Source organism: Plodia interpunctella, chromosome 3 (genome assembly GCF_027563975.2).
Source record: "Plodia interpunctella isolate USDA-ARS_2022_Savannah chromosome 3, ilPloInte3.2, whole genome shotgun sequence".
In the NCBI taxonomy this organism is placed as follows: Eukaryota; Metazoa; Arthropoda; class Insecta; order Lepidoptera; family Pyralidae; genus Plodia; species Plodia interpunctella.
The window spans coordinates 9,804,081-9,823,190 of NC_071296.1; the positions used below are offsets into that span (position 1 = coordinate 9,804,081).

Sequence of the window (19,110 nt, forward strand, 5' to 3'; positions counted from 1 at the left end):
CTTAGATCATTTAGTAAATGACCTAAAGCCCATGTAGTTGCCAGACATGCCGATTTTGATGGGACGCCTGAGTTTTTTACTCCAGAATTTACTAAGGGACAGCCCTGTCCCGCTTTTTTATAAAAAAAAATTATAAATAAAAAGCAAAAAATAAAATTCAGCTAAACACATTAGCTTTCAAAATCCCACTTTACCCAAAGACTGGCAACGATGCTTGTCTCTAAACGTCCGTCTCTCTCGTTAGGTTTTGCGTTTAAGACTTGAGTAGTAGCACAGTATAAAAAGTACTATAGGTAGTAAGTAGTACGTCTTGGTCATATACTGTGTATTTTTGATTACATACATTACATTTCCTACTGAGTATTTGTAAGAATCTCGTCCAATAACTAAAGATACGTATCTCCATTTAGAAAAATAAATTTATATTATGAACCGTTATACTTACATAGTTTTAAATTTTAAAGTTGGTGGTAGGTACCTAAGTAACTAATGCACTTACATAAAAGCTAACGATTCATTATATGTACTTAGAATTTATTTTTATGGGGCATCCGGGGCATATATAAGTTAGTTTTAAAATTTTTGTTTATTAAAAGCAATATTTATTACTTATTACATTGAATTATTTATTATTTATTACATTGAACTATTTTATAAATAAACCGCGCTTACAAATCGGGAAACGGAAATGAAATGTTAATGACGAGACGACATCGTTATCGTACGTTTTGTTTCGTGTAACATAAACATGCAGATTACAGAAATTATATAAGCACATTGGTGTAAATAAATTATGATTTATATATTTCATTGGATATATTAACAATTCCAACATTAATTAAATATACAGTATACAACAAAGGCAAAGTTGAAAATATAATCTTTATTTTGTTATTTTCAGTCTAAATATTATTTTTAAATATGGCAATTTCAAACGCCAAACCAAAATTTCATGGCATCATTTAACATCTTTCGGCGGTAGATCTATGGCCCCTAGCTGTGTTCGTCGTAGTAATAGTGTTGCCAATTAGCAACTTATTATCTAGATCTAGCTATTTTTTGGTGACGGAGAGCTACTATTTTATGAAACTTGTTTGTAGCTAAAATGTCTAGCTTTTTTTACTAACAAATTTTCATGTATCGCAACTATCGATATAAACGATAACCTATTGACAAAAAGGACTTAAAAATACTAATAGTGTGAGTGATACACTTAGCAGTTTAAAGAATCGTCAATATAACGGTAAACTATCCTACACAGGTAGTATAAGTAGGTGGTTACTGAACCCCAACAATCGACATCTTCCTCTTTCATAGTCACGAGTCGTTTGGGGTTACTTTACTATGTATCTATAAATATAGTACACAATAATACTATTACTATTGTATCATTTTTAATTTATTTATTTTATTATTACCATTTTATTTATTGTAATATTTAGCTACTTCTAAAATGGGATAAAAAAAATTGTATACTAGCAACTTTTTGGAAATGTCTAAAAACTGGGTATAGTTAGTAGTTTGCAACACTGCGTTTTAGAGCTGGCAACCCAGTCAGTAACTAATCTACATTTTGTGAGTGTGTTGTTTGATATTTCATAAAATTTTAACTTATTATTCCGCTTTATTCGGCGGTAAGTACCATTCTTTACAATTATTACATAGTCATAATAACTGTTTTTTAATCGTAAACAACGTTTTGCTCTTCGACAACGATGAATACGACCATTGTTTGAAATTGAAACTAGTGTAACTGCGACGCAAAATAAATCGATGGTTAAATGGCTACGACACTGGTCGCGAAATGTAAATAATATATATAGTTTCATATTGCATTGTTCTAGGTCAAATTTTTTAAATACAAATCACAATCAAAAATCAATCATGGCTTTGGGCGGTGGAATGTCCTGTGTGAAATACCTGCTCTTTCTATTCAATCTTTTGTTTGCGGTAAGTGTTTTCCTGTCTACCTTCTATTTGAATGCTCGAATACATTTGTTCCAAAAGGCAGTTGTTGTACAATCCAAATGCATATTAAATTATACTACTAACTGTAATTATATTACTAACTGTAGTAGAAACATATATCCTAAAGTACTTTATTGTGCTTATTTTCAAATGTGGAACTTATACTTTTTTTTTACTAAACATTATTTCTTTAAATAGGTAGGTAACTTCAATTGGTTCTATTCTTACAAAATTATACCCTACAACTGGCGAGAGTAATTTTTTTGCATTTGGAAATCACCATAAGATACTACCTCAGAATGTGAAGCGATTGTATGAGTCATTTTTATTAGCAAATTATTGTGATGCAACCAGTGATTGCAGTCAACACTTGAAAAAAGTTAAAAAAACATGTTCAAATGTAATGGGGATCATTATGTAGTTGCATTGATAAAAATTGTATATGTACCTACATAATTATGTTCTACTGATTTCAATTATTATGTTCAAATATTCTTATCGTTATAATTGGTAAGATTTATTTATTTTATTCCAATTATATATAAAACTAATTATTTCGAAATCTTACAAAATATATTTATATGGAAAGACAAACAATTAGGTAATTTAGGAAAATTTAATGCACTCTCCACAAATTATTGAAGTGTAATTGCTAACACCTTCAAAGAGTTTGTTTGAATAATATAGTAAATAATAATAGCTCTGTACCTCCATTTTGGAAACAAATTGTGATTATTTAAACATTGCAGATAACGGGACTTATTATTCTGATTGTTGGCATCCGAGCTGAGATCAAATCAGCTCCTTACGTGGACTTGGCTGACGAGAACTTCTACACATCTGGTCCCATTGTCCTGATCATTGTTGGAGTCATAGTGTTCATTGTTGCCTTCTTCGGATGCTGTGGTGCAGTCAAGGAGAATCACTGCATGATTGTCACTGTGAGTATACATTTTTTATAAAAACTGTCTGCTCTCATAACAATAGTATAAACTGAAACTTACACAACTTAAAGAGACAGCTTAAAAATATTGAGTTTATACCTCTTGAGAATTTATCTCTCTATATTCAATTGTTTACCTATTACCGACATTGAAGATTGATTAATCAGGTAATTAAAAAGTACATATATACCCTTATATATTGACCCCATATTTTACCCAGATTGAGGGTAGCATCTAAAGCTAGGGTAGCGGAGTGTTTTAGTTCAAATCCTTTGGTTCAAACATTCAATCTTTTTTATTTGATTTTTGGTGGACCAACCAAAGTTCCTAAATCAACACTGCTAGCTCAAAAACGTAAAGGTAAATTGCTCAACGGCCTCCCCCAAATGAAATTCAAAGAGAGCACTCAAGGCCCATCTCTCCAGGTCAAGTCCTCAACCTACTTATCGAGTAGTGTGACCTCGCATTAAGTATGCTGTTATTGGATATTATTTTTATGATCCCATTCACTTCACTGTAAACAAACTCAGCTTTTTGCAAAAGAGGTTATCAATTTTTATGTTAATTATTCAGGCATTTTAGAAAATCTATACTTGTTTATATTATTTTGTTTATCATTAGTATTTGTGAAATACATGAGTCTTGATCGCTACCTCGAAGTCTTGGGTTCAATTCCCAGCATGAGCATTATTTGTAGCTCAAATATGTGATCACAATTATTTTTCTGCGGTTGGGTGTGTTGTGTCTGTTTCTGTGTTTGTATCCATTGGACCCACGATATAAGTTTAGTACTTAATGTAACCCATTGAGTGTTGTAAATATAGGTAGGCTTTCTGTCTGTGACATATATAATAAATAACTGTTTCAACGCGTTATCAGGACTTTTATCATATTTTCGCGTTGTGTAGATACATAGAGCATTGTCACATTATTCATGTGTACAATCAGTGGCGTAGCTAGGTAACCTAGGGTACTGGGGCAAATAAAAAATGGGGCCCTATGGTAAGGTTTTACGAAGTAAAAACATTAAATATACAAACAAGACATAAAATCATTAAATGAGTGGTACTAAAATTAAACCTTTGTTTAGACCAGTACAAAAAATACATTGACTCACTCCTAATACAACATTAACTTTTTAACCATTCACGAAAAAAATCTTGACTCGAGTTGACAATCGCGAATCACAAAAACGCACATTGATAAATAATAAAACACACATATTGATATCCGTCAAATTGATAACGTTGTCAACAATTCCCTTTTTACAACTTTTTATTTACTTTATCCGTATGTATGTATAATATATTTATATACTTTTATATTTTAGGTTACACACTGATCCGTATTTCATATATCATTATAATATATTATATTCCGTGTCAATCTCAACGTTGACGTTGGCAAAATTATCGTTTTGGCGAACGATGGAGCCATGAAATTAAAAAAAAAACTTTCAAATTTATCATAATTTATAAAATTTTCGTTGGGTCTCCATTTCAAATTAGTAATAATCGTTCGTGTCGGTTCAACGGTTCGACGGTTAACATGCCGGAGAGCTCTATAAAAAATTATAAAATCACTGTTTATTTTACCTGGACATAAATCATAAAGTGATATGAAAATATTTATACCCTGGCTGCCATCATTAGGTATGCATAACATACGCAAACTATTCGCGAAATATACGATATATTTCAATGCAAAATTAACACAAGAACGTGTTTGTAATAACTGACGCATTTACTAATAGATATTGCACTGGCCACCTCAATATTGCAAATTTACCTTTTATCATTTACTTTGCAACAACTGGCTGAGACTTCAGTTACAATAAATAGATATAGTAGATAGTTGTTTTAATATTTGAAAAGGCTAGTTTTAATATAGGTACCGCCACCTTGCTTCGGGTGAAGGAATGCATCCGTCGTACTTTTGGCTACACAATATTTTTTAATACTAGATGTGCCTCGGGGTTTCGCTCCGATGGGAATTTCGGGATAAAAATACAGGATTTATTTACCAGGACGGATTGTCCGAAGCTAAGCTAGATTATATAAACCGAACGAATTCCGTATATTCGATCGGACACTAATTAATTAAGTCAGTGAACTGTTATCTCCTTTGATGAACCAGCGCAAGTGTTATACCGCCTACGAACCCAAATTGGTGTCTAAATTTAGCCCTCGGTATTCAGCGAGAGAAAAACAATTTTATTGTAGTAATGAGAAAAGATACACTTAGTAGATACGGTGGGTGGTGGTAGTGGCATTATTTTCTATATCTTATTTATACGTATATAAATGTTTAAGCATACTTTAAGCTAAAATTATGTTTTGTCTCGACATCAAATATTGTATAGTGCTATAGTGCCAAGACATATTTTAACAGATTTTTTTATTTTAATTAAATAAATGAGGCAAATGACCACAAAATCATATCATTAATTATGATAATAGACTGCTGTGATCACTTCCCATCAGGTGGGCCGCATGCCTATTTACCTGCTTGGTAGTATATAGAAGAAATAAATTGTATTTGAAAATGCTGTCATTTGCGAGGTGGAGTCAGCTCCCGACATGCTCCCGACCTTTGACACGCGCCGGCCATCTCGACGCTAAATGGACGTTTCCGTCCAGTAATGACTATTAGCTCACTTACCCTACTTGCACTAAGTGAGGTATTAGAAATATTAAGGAAATGACCAATGGCATCTTCCTATAGACAGCTTCATTAGATTCTTTTGTCGACTTGGTTGAAGGTATTGGATGTACTATACATATATATATGTATAATCTGTCTTGAAGTAAAAGTACTTTGCCACTATCACTACTACATAACTGATCCATTGTTTTTCCTAGTGTTCTAGAAAGGGAAAAAAAATGTGTTTACTCTTGGCATTACCATATTTTTTCACGCTTTTTCAAAAAGGTACCTTGTCAAGCACATATTAATTACAGCCCATACAAATAACATACCAAAACTTTTCTTGTACGACGCTCTATGAATGTTCTTTAGAGAAAACGATGTGCTGTAGTTTTTTGCGTTGCTTCTCCACGTTGGAAGTACTATGTATCGATGTTAACTCCATTATCTCACGTAGAACATACTTTTATTATATTCGATACGTACTTAGTTGTAATTATTTCACAGAAGATATTTAACATTCTGAAACAGCGCAAGCGTTGCTGAGTGATTCAGTACGTCAACAAATGACTGTAAGCTGTGTCAGCTCCAACTTATTGTTCTGTAACTCGCCGGAACGGCTCTTGCTGCATGACAATACTAAACAAATTCCGACTCGTAATGAGGAAAACACTAAGTGATAACAATATTACTAAATTCAACATTTGGTGATATTTTTTCCGCTGCGGAATAACCAATTGACGACCTCGGTGGCGAAGTGGTAAAGTGCTTGCCTCTGAACCGAGAGGTCCCGGGTCGTTCCCCGGTTTGGTCATGATGGAAAATGATCTTTTTCTGATTGGCCCGGGTCTTGGATGTTTATATATGTTATAAAATATAGTATCGTTGAGTTAGTATCCCATGACACAAGTCTAGAACAACCGGGCATGTAGGATGAGGGATATATCCAGCTTATTATATACTTATTACAGATGCAATCGATGTAAAAGCAACAAAAGGTCAAGACACAAATTAACATTTAGCATCATCATCTTCGATTAATATTAATCCTTCTAATTTTGTAAAAGCCAAAGTTGAATGGATGTGATTGAGTAAGGATATTTTTTTACTCAATCACAGAAAACGGATCTCTGGACGGATTTCTATAAAATTTACTACACGAGTAACGTATATCCTGGATTAGCATATAGCGTACATTTTGTCCCTAAAATCCTACTGGAGCGAAATTCCCTGTATTTGTTATAAAGTCCACTACTACCTTTTTGTAAAGTAGAGTAGACCACTGCGGTGTTTTTTTATTCATTATCTCACGGCCATCTGCTTGTTTTCAACGCTTATGTTCAGTTCAGACAGATAATACCCGGACGTGCGTAGTTAATTGCCGGTGACACGGCATCAAGAGCATGAAATCTGACCGAATAGGTAGGATGCTTAAAGATTCAGGGATGCCACAAGATAATACACATTTTACAAGCTTGTAATAGCCCTGATGATGTAGCTGTGAAAGAATAGGGTGAAGCGTAAATCTTTGTTTGACAAGTTGATACTATATACTGAAGCCAAATGACTGTGTAATCTTCGGAAATTCAAAACCAACTTCATTTCATGTGAATACGGTTTTTTGTTGATCTATGGTAGACGGATACGTTACTATACTTTCGGTTATTGACATGCCAAGTAAAACATTATGTGTACAGACGGATCAAATAGACGGAACGTCACACCACAAAATAAAATGGCCAGCAATGATCCATTTTATTAAAACCCATAATTTCCTTTTGCGAGCGTCAAAAATCCGTCCCAAACAAACGCAGTCATATACCTACGTATAAAATACTAGGTAAAATTTATTCGTTTGTATAAGTAGACGTCACGTGCTGTGGTCTAGAATGTCCAGTCGAAATGACCCTGAATCGTGTGACGTAGCCACGACTCGTTGGATGACCAAATTGAGCAGCGATTTTATAATAACACATTACAATAAAACTTCAATAATATTTCGAGATTATTGTTTTACCAAAATGCTTATAATTGTGACACTTTTATATATGAAATAAGTGCACAGTATAAAGAAATGAACATTTCTGTTTATTGGAGCTCTTCCAACTCAGCTGTCCACTGATTTACATACTTTCTGTTGTTTTGCACATTATGCTTATCTTTTCACATAAGTACTTTCTAATTAATTATGAAATCCAACATTTTTTTCCCATAAGTCAAAGGGGTAGAGAGACCGGTATTTGCATTGCATTCAGTTTATAATAGCATCTACGTTGGATGTACATGAGAAGAAAAAAGATTTTAAGTGCGTACAATCGCTTGTTGAATAGTCACTATTTTATACTATTCAGATACGGTTTACTGGGTTTATTGTAGTGCCATGAAACATTCTATGAGTCACTTTATCGGGCGTTATCTTTGTTGTGATACTTATTCATGTGCATGGGTAGGTAATTTCTTTGTTTCAAAACTTTAATACAAAAATATATGGTGGACTTATGACATTCTCAGTCTACATAAGACCAAAATTTGGTCTCAGTCTCTAAATAGAGATAGTATGTTAGTGCGATAAAGTGAATCTAAATTGAAATGAATAATTCGAACACTTATACGTTATAAGTACTTCTTTTAAAATTTGTTTTTTTAATCAGACAACAATAACATTACAGTAACATAGGGACAGACATATAATATATTTCCAACTTTCTAAGCATTGCAATTTTTTGCAAAGCACAGGGGCCAGCTATTAAATGCATTTAATTTGTATCATTTTGTAAAAGTTTCATAAGACAACATCGTTTTTATATTCGGTATCAGAATAATACACAATAATATCCAAATATACCATGCTAAAATTAATACTGGGAGGAAAGGAATCTGGTACAAATCTTGCTCAATTTCATTAAATAAATCCATTCTATTCTTGCGATGAACCAAGATGAACTGGTGTTGATGGGATGATTTTAATATGCTTTAATAGATGTTGCCAACGCCATTGTTAGTTAGAAATAAGGGAAAAAAAAGTAAATCTTATGTCATAGGGCGACGCAGCTAAATCATGATTAGAAGTAGATAATAATGTATATTCTTCAACTTAATTAAATAACATATATACATATAATAAAATGGAAGAAAGGCCAAATATGTACATTGGATATTTTTTTTTAATTCTTCATGGAATATGCTTAGTTACTGATACAAATGACGAAAATATAGTTTTGGACATTTTTGTCTGTCTGTCTGTCTGTTAAATTTACAAAACAATACAAAATATATATTGCCCATAAAAACAATATTAGTACAAAATAATACAATTGTGCATACATATGGACAAATGGTAGGCCTATTGCTGCAGCAGGTAAGCAATCTCTTACAGCCAGCCTTTGGGTAGTGAAAGAGGATAACAGAAGAGGGTGGGCGCAGTATATATCAATATATAAGTATATAAAACTCTTCCGTTGCTGAGTGACTGACTGACTGACAAACAACGTAGACCAGAAACTGCTGGGCGGGAAGCTGAAATTTGGCATGTAGGTGAGTGTAGATGAGCACTAAGAGAGGATTTTTGGAAATGCGAAGGGGGTGAAAAGGGTGAAAAACTGTAAATATGAAAGTTCTACACTATTGAAGAGAGTGACTTGAAAATTTGGATTTTGGTTATTTACAACAAAGTAATGAACATTGGCACACTTACTTTTTGTAGTAAATAACAGTAATAGTAAATACAAAAAATGTTTAATTTACGTTTGTGTAAAAACGTCATGGAAAATGGGACGGCACGCATTGCAGAAAGCGGGAGTGGGAGTCGGAGTGGGAAACGGAACGGGACACATTGCGAAAAACATGATGGCACAATATGTAGGAAACGGTACGGGATATCTAACAATTACATAACAGGAAGCGAGATTGGACAAGTTTGCGGGACGAGACATGCAGCGGAAAACATGAAATTGCACTAAAGATGAGAAAAAATGCGAATTTGAATCAATAATATGGTCTTACAGAGTACGCGATAAAAAATTAAGCTACAAACTACTAACTAGCATTTCGAAATGACCACTGTTATTCATTAAAAAGAACAGATGCTTGAATAAGATCGCATTCCCCTTATAAAAACGTAGTAGAAAAGTAGTGAAATCATGGAAATAATAAACCTTACAGTGTGAAACATGCAAATGGAAATCATTTAACAAGTTTTCAAATGTAAAAGACACAAAGACTACTAACAATACTTGCTTTTCTAAATAATCACTTCCGATCCTACCTTTTGGTTGTATCTACTGCACGTGAGTTGTCAAGTAATGAGTCATTTTATTTCGCAATGTCTACAGGTGCCATGGCCATTTAAAATAACCGAGTTTCGTTTCAGTCACAATACGCCGTAGGCTGCTTCTGACCTCAAAATTTCCTCAGATTTGCTTTGTTTAAATCAGTTTTTATTTTCGTCATAATCGGAAGGGTTCTTAATCGAGTGGCTATGTTGACTAATCGTATGTATACACGAACACAAAATAGACAACAAAATTGAAGATAAAACGAAAATCTAGAAATCAGATCAGACAGATGATGTTGATAAAGTTATCAGAGGGGTTAATGCGGGTTTGCATTTCACTTCTCGCCATCGAATCTATTCGAAGTGAGACGCAGCGAACCAATGACATTGCGCCATTGTGACTCAACGACAACCACACTGCAATGTGATTGGTTCGCTGCATCTCACTTCGAATCGATTCGATGGTGAGAAGTGAAATGCAAACCTGCGCTTCGCCCACAGGTGAGGTTTTCAAGCGGGGAGGGGTAGTCATATCAAACATTTGAAGTTTCGAGAAAACAACAATTGGAAGTGGGGGGGATTGGATCAAATCTCATCAGGGGTGTATACCTTTTACTATTCTGTTATGTACTGATATTCAACTTTATGTATTTCAAATAATTTATTACACAATATATATACTTACAAATATGGGTGTCTCACTCTCATATATTCCTGACGCCGAACAGCATCGCTGAAACATAACAATTACAACAGCGTTAGTGTAATTGTTATGTTTCAGCGAATTGTTGGGTTCAAGGGTGAGAAAGCAGTGTCTGTGTAACTAGTTAGTAAAATACTAATTTATAAAATAATGGCATAAGCCCCTAGGCCACAAAGTCAGCACATATCAACACATCAGTGACTCTTAGTAGGTAGCTGCTGTGGGCAGATAAACCAGAAAGCCTGTGGTAGTAATTTTCTCGCGACTGTACATGGGTTGGAGTGGAGTATTTGCTTACCATCAGAGAACTCGCATGCTTTTGCCTACTACGCTATAAACTAAAAACCTAGCGCCATTGTTAACTGTTATATTAACGAACACATACATTTAGTTCTCAGTGTTTCTGCTGATCATTTTCGTGGCGGAGCTGGGAGTGGGCATCGCAGGGTATGTGAAGCAGAAGGACCTGGCCGCGAACCTGGAGCGCCGGCTCAACGATACCATCGCCGACTACCCCAACAACCCCAACGTCAAGGAGACCTTCGACATCATCCAGACTGATGTGAGTACACTGAAAATTGTCATAAAATCTTACACCAGTGTTAGTGACTCGATAAGAATCTACCTTAGATCGAGTTCACTCCCTGGTCCTTTTTCCCGTCAATTTTTGTTTAAGAATGCTTTAAACAAGGCTTCAAGTTTCCAAACGTTCTTCCTCTCCTAAAAATAAATACGAATATATAAAATACTTACATTCAGGGTTGTCGCAAAATAAATACACTAAAATTCCCAATGTATTATAGCAAACGTATAGACGAGCCTTTAAATTTCATTGTATTAAAACAATAAGGTCTATATGTAACAATAGGGTCTTATTATCCTAGGATTAATTAATAATTAGGATTAATGAAAATAGACCCTCATCGAACACCAACAAGTTTTGTGTGAAAAAGAGTGGTATGAATAAATAGTTGCAGTTATCCTAGAACTCCACCCTGGGGCACACCATTCCTATCTTACTCTCATACTATTTAATTGACTGAATTAACTCGTTTTCGTTCTATCAGCAACACATTAAGCAATTAATTAAGATCGATAGCGCTTGTTGCCGCCATCTTAATCCGTAAAATTGATATGCATTTTATTGATAAAGAGTATCGAAAGTCTTTGCCAAGTCGCACGTTTACGTCATTGTCCAAAGCTAAAATCCCAACAGTGTAATGGGTTCGTTTTATGTATAAACAAGATAAAGCTTATCATCCATTGGCTTGTCAACCACTTCACTTTATCTATTCTAGGTTATCGGACCAATATGAGTCAGTTCAGGTACCTACAAACAACAGTGTTACCGTTGAAACGAGCTCTCGTTATTGGAATATTTAAAATAGTTTTATGTGGCGGCGCAGGCGCAACACCTAGCCTGGCGGGAAGATCTTCCCTTTGTGGCGGTCGAGCATAATCACCTAGCTCCCGCTACACTCTAAACAAGAACAATATTATTTCATACGCATAATTGTAAACAATGTCATCAATCAAAATAAATGATTCGAGTTATTTTTGGGATTATTTACAGCAACAGAAAAATATTTATCTATTATTTGCTACCATTTCCACCTAATGAAGGAGCAAAACAAAATTACGTTTTGTTTTTTAAATTATGATTTGTCTGAATGTGCCAGCTGCTTCTCTTCGTAAGATTTGATCGGAAATTGTAAAAGTCAGTCAAGGGAAAGGGCTATAAACTGAGGATCATATGTGAAGTGTTAGCAACCTTCTTCAGTCTTAATTCTACCTATATAGTACCCAGTCGGTTTTTCAAATTTTAGCTTGTTTCACATGCCCTACAAAAAAGTTTTTTAAACGAAATCTTAAGTTAAACTTCTCCAAAAATTTATTATCTTTCCATTTTTGATGTCAGTGATATTTTCAATCTGAATCCTTTACTTCTGGCCGGATTTATCATAGAAATTATTACCTTTAGTCATTCAAATGTTTGTAGTAACACTGTTTATTTTTTCATCTACCTCAAAAATGACATAATTATTGTTTTCAGCTCCAATGCTGTGGCGTCCGGGGCCCCGAGGACTGGCACAATGCGACTCTGCCCAATTCCTGCTGCTCGGCGCTTGACATCAAACCCAACGGCGCCGTATCCGAATGCATCATCAACGGTCCGGCTGTCCACAAGACCGGCTGCCTTGAAGCCATCAGAGACAACATGCAGACTATAGCAGCTGTGCTTGGAGGCGTTGGTTTGGGAATTGCTATTGTACAGGTAAATATTCTAGTACAGTAGCGCCCTCTCGGAATGTTCAAACAACGCACTCACCATACGCAAGATTTAGCCATATTCGCAACAGTTAGCAATACTTTGACGGCTTCGGTATACATTGCTGGTTTTTGATTGCGATAAATAGAAGCTCTCGTACAAACTACACAATGTTCATTGATTCGCGTCGGCATCGTGGGTTCGGCGATAGTGTATAGCCAACAGTACTGAGATTTGTATTATCATGTCAAATTACGCAAATCTGACCATTTCCAGCATATGGGATAAAGAGCGCGACGAAATTTTGCATAAATTAACTTACAATTTTTTCTCCATTTTCAGCTGCTGGGCGTAATATTCGCTTGCTGTCTCGCTCGCTCCATCCGCAGCCAGTATGAGACAGTGTAAAGGGAAGACACTGGACTGGCGCAAGAATCTATCTCCATTCATTGTGATTTATTTACTAGTTATCGATCAATTTGTGTATATGTAGCATTAATTTATTTTATTATTGTTATCTCAGATCGTTTTCCTTTTTTATATTTGCATTTTTTATGAAGACACCCGAATTTTACTTCCTTCATAAAAACAATTTGTAACTCAACCTCATCTGGGTGGGATATACCAACCACCAAAGTTCACCAGTCTTAAAAGAAAGTGTTATTAGCAGTAAGGTTTTTAGCGTGCCAGCACATCAGTTATTATTCCAAATTTCACAAAAATATTGAGTGTGCTCAGTGTTAGAAGACTGATTTTTCGATTAGATGGGTTTCTAATGCCAAACTCCATTACATGATTACATGACGACTTTTTGTGTAATTGTTATATTGACTACCCAATTTAAATTTTTACAATCTTCATGTTTCATATTTTCTCATTAGTCCAAGTAGAAATGGTGCACATTTAAAAATGTAATTTATTAATTTTCGTTGAAGACGAAATCTTTAATAAATATATGATGATAAAATATCGATATAATTATCTCTTTTTGTACTTTATCAATGTGAAATAAACATTAGATCAATGTTCAAGTGTTTGTAGATATATTTGTAATAAAATCAGCATATCTACAGCATACACCTCTTTTATTGGTCTTCTGTGATACACCCCCTTGAACCGTAGGGAGTAAAATCTAGACTTCGGTCTCCGCTCACGAATTTTATATTATTGAGAATATATATATATTTTACAAAATGCTAAGCCCTTCTGTTCTGGCATGAGACCCAACAGTGTTTTAAATGATATTCTCTCGGCATTTCTCAGCAGTGTCGTTCCTAAATGCTAGTAGTTTGTAGATTTTGCAAATATTATTTAATTTACAATATGACTTAAAAGAGTGGCTTTAAAAGTCTATCTTCTGAAAAAAATATTAGAAATACACGTCATAATATTGTACTGATATATCTGTGACCATAGAGATGTGGATATCCTCCCATGGTGTAGCTAAAAACAGATAGGTCGCCTATTATATTTTGCGATGGTATGCCATAAGCTTCAAATGCAATAAAACGGCAATCAACGTCCTAGTTACACACATTTTATTTTCCTATTTATGCCATGATATAATTGTAACAAAGGATGATTACAAGGGTAAGTCCAAATTTATGAACATCGAGTAAGAGGAACTTCAGTCACGACATACAGAGGTTGTCTGCGAGCAACACATTTTGAGTCACAGTAAAAAATAATTAAAATCACATTGACAAAATATATCCAGTCCCGAATACAGTCGTAGTATTCAATTCTCGTATGTCGCAGGCATCTGAATCTCACAGCACCAGTTTTACCACTAAACCGCCAACGCGGTAATCAAAAATATCCGAAATTCACAACGGTATCACCAAAACATTCATATACGAGCGACATACATTTTTTCACTAAATCATTACAATACTAATTCTAATATTAGGGTTAAGACATACATTACCTAGACAATAAAATAACTTACATCTAATAACTGTTTACAATCTAATCGGAATATTTTAAAAGGAGTAACTTTCGAGTGGAGCGGCCAAGTTTGGCACTTTGTGGGCAGTCGTGAGTCGGGGTTGCAGACCATTGCCATCACTAAAAGCGCCTACTCATTTTATAAACTCGCTGCAACAATTTACATATGAAACGCACGTATTTAATATTCAATAGAAAAGGAAACCCTTAAATATCTTTGTATTATATACCTGCATATTGTTGCAGACAGATTGTAAAGTGTGGTAGGTTTAAATCTTGCGAACTTACAGCCTGATATGTTTCTTTATAAAACAAACTCGTTCGTCATCTCACGGCCCCAATATATTGTCAAGTCACTTGACTATGAAATATAAAATGAATGTAAGAAATATCCACACCAAGATCACAATGCATTAACACATTCACAAGCTCTTCACTATAAAAATAAATAGGCTTTTGATTAGAATATATATAGACCAATCTAATTAGTAAACTTGGTAGTCTTCCATGTAGTAGATAGTAAAAACCGTTCTGAAACGCCTCCTTATTGCACTGAAAATTCGGCAAATTAAGCAAAAATCATATCAATTTTGAAATTTCAAACGTATTCACTATCTACAACCTAGACATAGGAAATTATTAGAAAACTATCTAATGTTGGCTTTTGAAGCAAAAACACTTTTATATTGAAATTGCAATTGTATAACAGTAACCATTCTCACAAAATTTGAATTATCTATACAACGGGTTTTTTATCTAAATGAATTTGCAAACTCATTAGTATATTAGTGCTATGAATTTCCCTGCATCGAGGCCGCCCTAGCAATCAAATGAAAGTATTTAACGAATATGTACTCAAATGGAGAAAAAAGGGCAAAGCCAAGTAGGTAAGCCAGTCCTATTTTATACATGAATATATTGTACATAAATAACTATTTCGTGTTGCTTCTATTTTGTGGCTATCTTGCCATAGTGAGACCAAAAAATATAATTGAATAAAAACTTTTACCCTGAAATCAAAAACAGTTTTATACACAATGCGATTTATTCCCAAATTCATATAATATGGTTCGAAAGTCACGACAATTACATTAAACCACTTATCTGTTACTATTTGCAAGTGTTTGAGATCATCGCATATTGCGGCAAATTGACTCAATTCACTGGTATCTCTATAGTAGACTTACAAGCAAAATTCAATTCAGTACACATTTGACTCATTCATTAGCTCTTTCACACGTATGGAGGAAAGAAAAATTATAATTACTAAAATAACTAAATATTGAGTTTTGACTTGAGCCAAGTAAATAAGAAGTTACAAAAATTGTTAACAAAACATATGATTGGTTAAGTCGAGTCACTGACTTAATCGTCAGTTTAGGAATTTAATGATGAATTTTCATTATATAGTGACCTAAATCACAATACTGAGTAAAATTGTTTGTTAGCAAAACAGTGACTCGGCGCAACCTTATAGTATAATTTGTTAATAATATTATTTTAAATTACAATTTCTGCATTTATACAAATACAGAATATTAACAGAAAACCATCTATATCATACTAACACATTCTTTAGTCTTAAAATTACATGTCAGACCTTCTGAAGCTTCTTGACATCACATAGATCGCAACTAAACATTAGTAAGCCATATAAACACTAGCACAACTTCCAGCATATTCGGTAAGCGTTTTAGACAAATTACCACAGTTGATGAGTGTGAATATGATGCAAGTTGTGCAAACTAGTGGTTGGATACTTTGATAATATTGTAAGCTTATATTTACGTGAGAAGGATGGATTTAGAACAGAATGGTTATAAGAGTATGATACTTGTAGTTGTTCCTTTTGTGGTGGGCAGAGGCAACAGAATCATGTTGCATAGCGCTTGGTCCAGAGGCGCGCGATGCGATCGTGCTCCTCTCTATTCTGAAGGTATTGTGTCGCAATACTGCCCACCAATGGGTCCGCTGGAATTAATATGAGTCATAATGTTAGTAACTATATAAATGTTCTATTGAATCATTCTTCTTTGTGTCAACACTCTACAACAACATCAAGATTAGATAATAATAATGCATGAAAAGGACACACAACTACAACAAAAAAACTGTTAACTGATAAGGTGATCTATGGTCAGCAATGAGCATGAAAAGGCCGGAATGATGAATGAAAAATACAGTAGAAAAATTTGTATAAAGAAAATATTTTGGTTTTATGCACCACACAAAAAATTCTTAGCTCCAAAAATATTTTCAAAGGTACTAACCAGGATTGCAGTCAGTCAACAGTGAGCATATGGAAAGGAGGACTTTAGATATTGTCAGTGCTGGTGACCAGTTGTCCTTCAGAATATCTAGACATATCACACCCTGGCTGTTGATATTACAGTGGTATATCCTAGTTCGGAATGTCACCTGGAAACAATACAATTTTATTGTATAATTCAAATTACAGAAGAATTCACTGCAAAAATGTTATTTTACACAAGTTTTCCAATCAAATTAAAGAGTAAGTCTAGTCTATGAAAAGAAGCAATTATTATTTTCTAATCACAGACTTGCACTTGAATTAAATGTGAATTGTCTCATATCATATTGGAGTTATTCCAATTGTTTGATTTTGCTGATATCCATATGGCTTTTTATGCCAATTATTTCCAACCTATGGCTGGCGCCACAGCTTGTGGCTAGACATTACAGAGTAAGAGAAACCTTTATATAAATATTTCCATAGTATAGCTATGTGCAGTTTATTCTCAATGATAATCTTCATCATTAAATAGATTCACATTTCAATTCAAACTTATAAAAATAATTGAAAGGAAAAAATAAGTTACCTTAGGAGGTTTAAATGGATATTCTGGTGAGAAGTGTATGTCCAAGAAAAACACTCCACCCTCATATACCGATCCAGGGGGCCCTAAGATAGTGGATACCCATTCATATAAGTTATCTCCTTTAGGCCCAGCACTACAGTTTGGGGGTGGGTCCAGTGTGATCTCTGCTAACTCCTTCTGAATCCTCTTTGCCGACGTGCCTAGTGCCTTTGACATTTTTGGGTTAGGTTTATTTTCCTTTGACTCAGGCTTATTGTCCACAGCCCCGTTAGAATTTGCTCCACCCCGTCCCCGTCCTGTGCCGCTCCCTGATGAACCAGATGCACCGGACATTATCTAAAAGAACCACAACTCATACTGCTAAAACAAAAATAAAATATGAAGCAAAATTAACAAGAAAATAAAAATAATTTAGCTTTGCTTGCCACTTAAAAACAACATGCACTTTATTAGATGCTAAATAAAATTATGTGAGTCAAACAGACAATAGTTGATGATAATTAATCAGACTTCGTCACGATGGCGGGCAGCTAATGACCACATGGACACGGCGAAAAACAAAGTAAAAACAACATTGCAAAAGTACAAAAGGTGAACTGCATTTTTTTTTATTGTAAGCATGAACTATTGGAACAAAGACTTCGGTATATGATGCATATGGTGGTCCCAGCGGGCTGTACAAACTAAATACGATTAATGAGCTCTACTAGCAACTGATAATGAAAATAAATCACAGTTACGATAAGAACATGTAGTGGAAAAGATTTATTTGTACCTTACGAATAACAGTCGGCCATCTTGTGGGCTAGCGTTATCCGACAATTTACAATTTTTTTGATTCACCGGTGACCCAATTCGAGAAATAAACTTCTACTGGCACCAGGCTGAAGAGATACTAAGAAATAAGTCCAAAGTTTGGACAATTATTGAGCTACACTATAAACTTGAATCTCCTTACTAGATGTTCCGCACAGCAAAACGAAGGTAGCCTGTTCCTTTTGCTGTAGCTAGACTTTAAAATTATGGATATTCCTTTCGGTGAATTCTACAAACAGAAATGTACCTCGTTAAAACTTGGACTTGGTTTTAGACTTCTAATCGGCAATTTTCCGAGCTTCAATACACTATCCACATTTCACCCATTTGTCCATCTCCTCACCAACACAAACAACCACAATATTCATAGATTACACACACGCTCGAATATAAGAAAATAAACCTGTGCTTTAGGTAAATGATTACTCAGTATACAAATTGTAAGTACCTAAATTACCTATTTCCATAAAGTAATTATACAATTTATATCTAATTTAATCTAAAATACTAAAATTCACGAGATTAAAACACAACCACTTTCCAACATTTTCTATTTTTTTGTCAAAAAAAAATACCGCATCGGTATTGCCAGATATTTTGCTTAGTCTATGGTCAAATAAAGGTAATCATTCACGATGCTATTTTTATGCTAGTAAGAAAAATCTACACATGTGAGATTACGATTTATGATTGATCAAGTCAGC

The 19,110-nt window shown here is 34.4% G+C and overlaps 2 protein-coding genes across 22 annotated transcripts; one reads left to right on the top strand and one right to left on the bottom strand.

Annotated features, from left to right (window-relative positions):
• Positions 1-1,509: 1,509 nt before the first annotated feature.
• Positions 1,510-13,878, top strand: LOC128683132 (CD63 antigen). Its single transcript, XM_053768408.1, has 6 exons — positions 1,510-1,634; positions 1,845-1,950; positions 2,718-2,909; positions 10,926-11,096; positions 12,588-12,809; positions 13,146-13,878. The coding sequence occupies exons 2-6, from the start codon at positions 1,885-1,887 to the stop codon at positions 13,209-13,211; spliced, it is 717 nt and encodes a 238-aa protein (XP_053624383.1). The 5' UTR covers positions 1,510-1,634; positions 1,845-1,884; the 3' UTR covers positions 13,212-13,878.
• Positions 13,879-14,324: 446 nt separating this feature from the next.
• On the bottom strand, positions 14,325-19,008 carry LOC128683177 (ubiquitin-conjugating enzyme E2-24 kDa). Of its 21 annotated transcripts, none has more exons than XM_053768586.1 (5): positions 18,864-19,008; positions 18,549-18,635; positions 17,591-17,926; positions 17,021-17,168; positions 14,325-16,721 (listed from the first exon to the last, which is right to left on the bottom strand). In XM_053768586.1, exons 3-5 carry the CDS (start codon positions 17,921-17,923, stop codon positions 16,624-16,626), a joined length of 579 nt encoding a protein of 192 aa, XP_053624561.1. In that variant the 5' UTR covers positions 17,924-17,926; positions 18,549-18,635; positions 18,864-19,008; the 3' UTR covers positions 14,325-16,623. The 21 variants fall into 21 exon arrangements, with proteins under 21 accessions (XP_053624561.1, XP_053624598.1, XP_053624508.1 ...); XM_053768623.1 differs by having other exon boundaries at positions 17,591-17,950; XM_053768533.1 differs by having other exon boundaries at positions 18,366-18,635.
• Between the last annotated feature and the right edge of the window lie 102 nt (positions 19,009-19,110).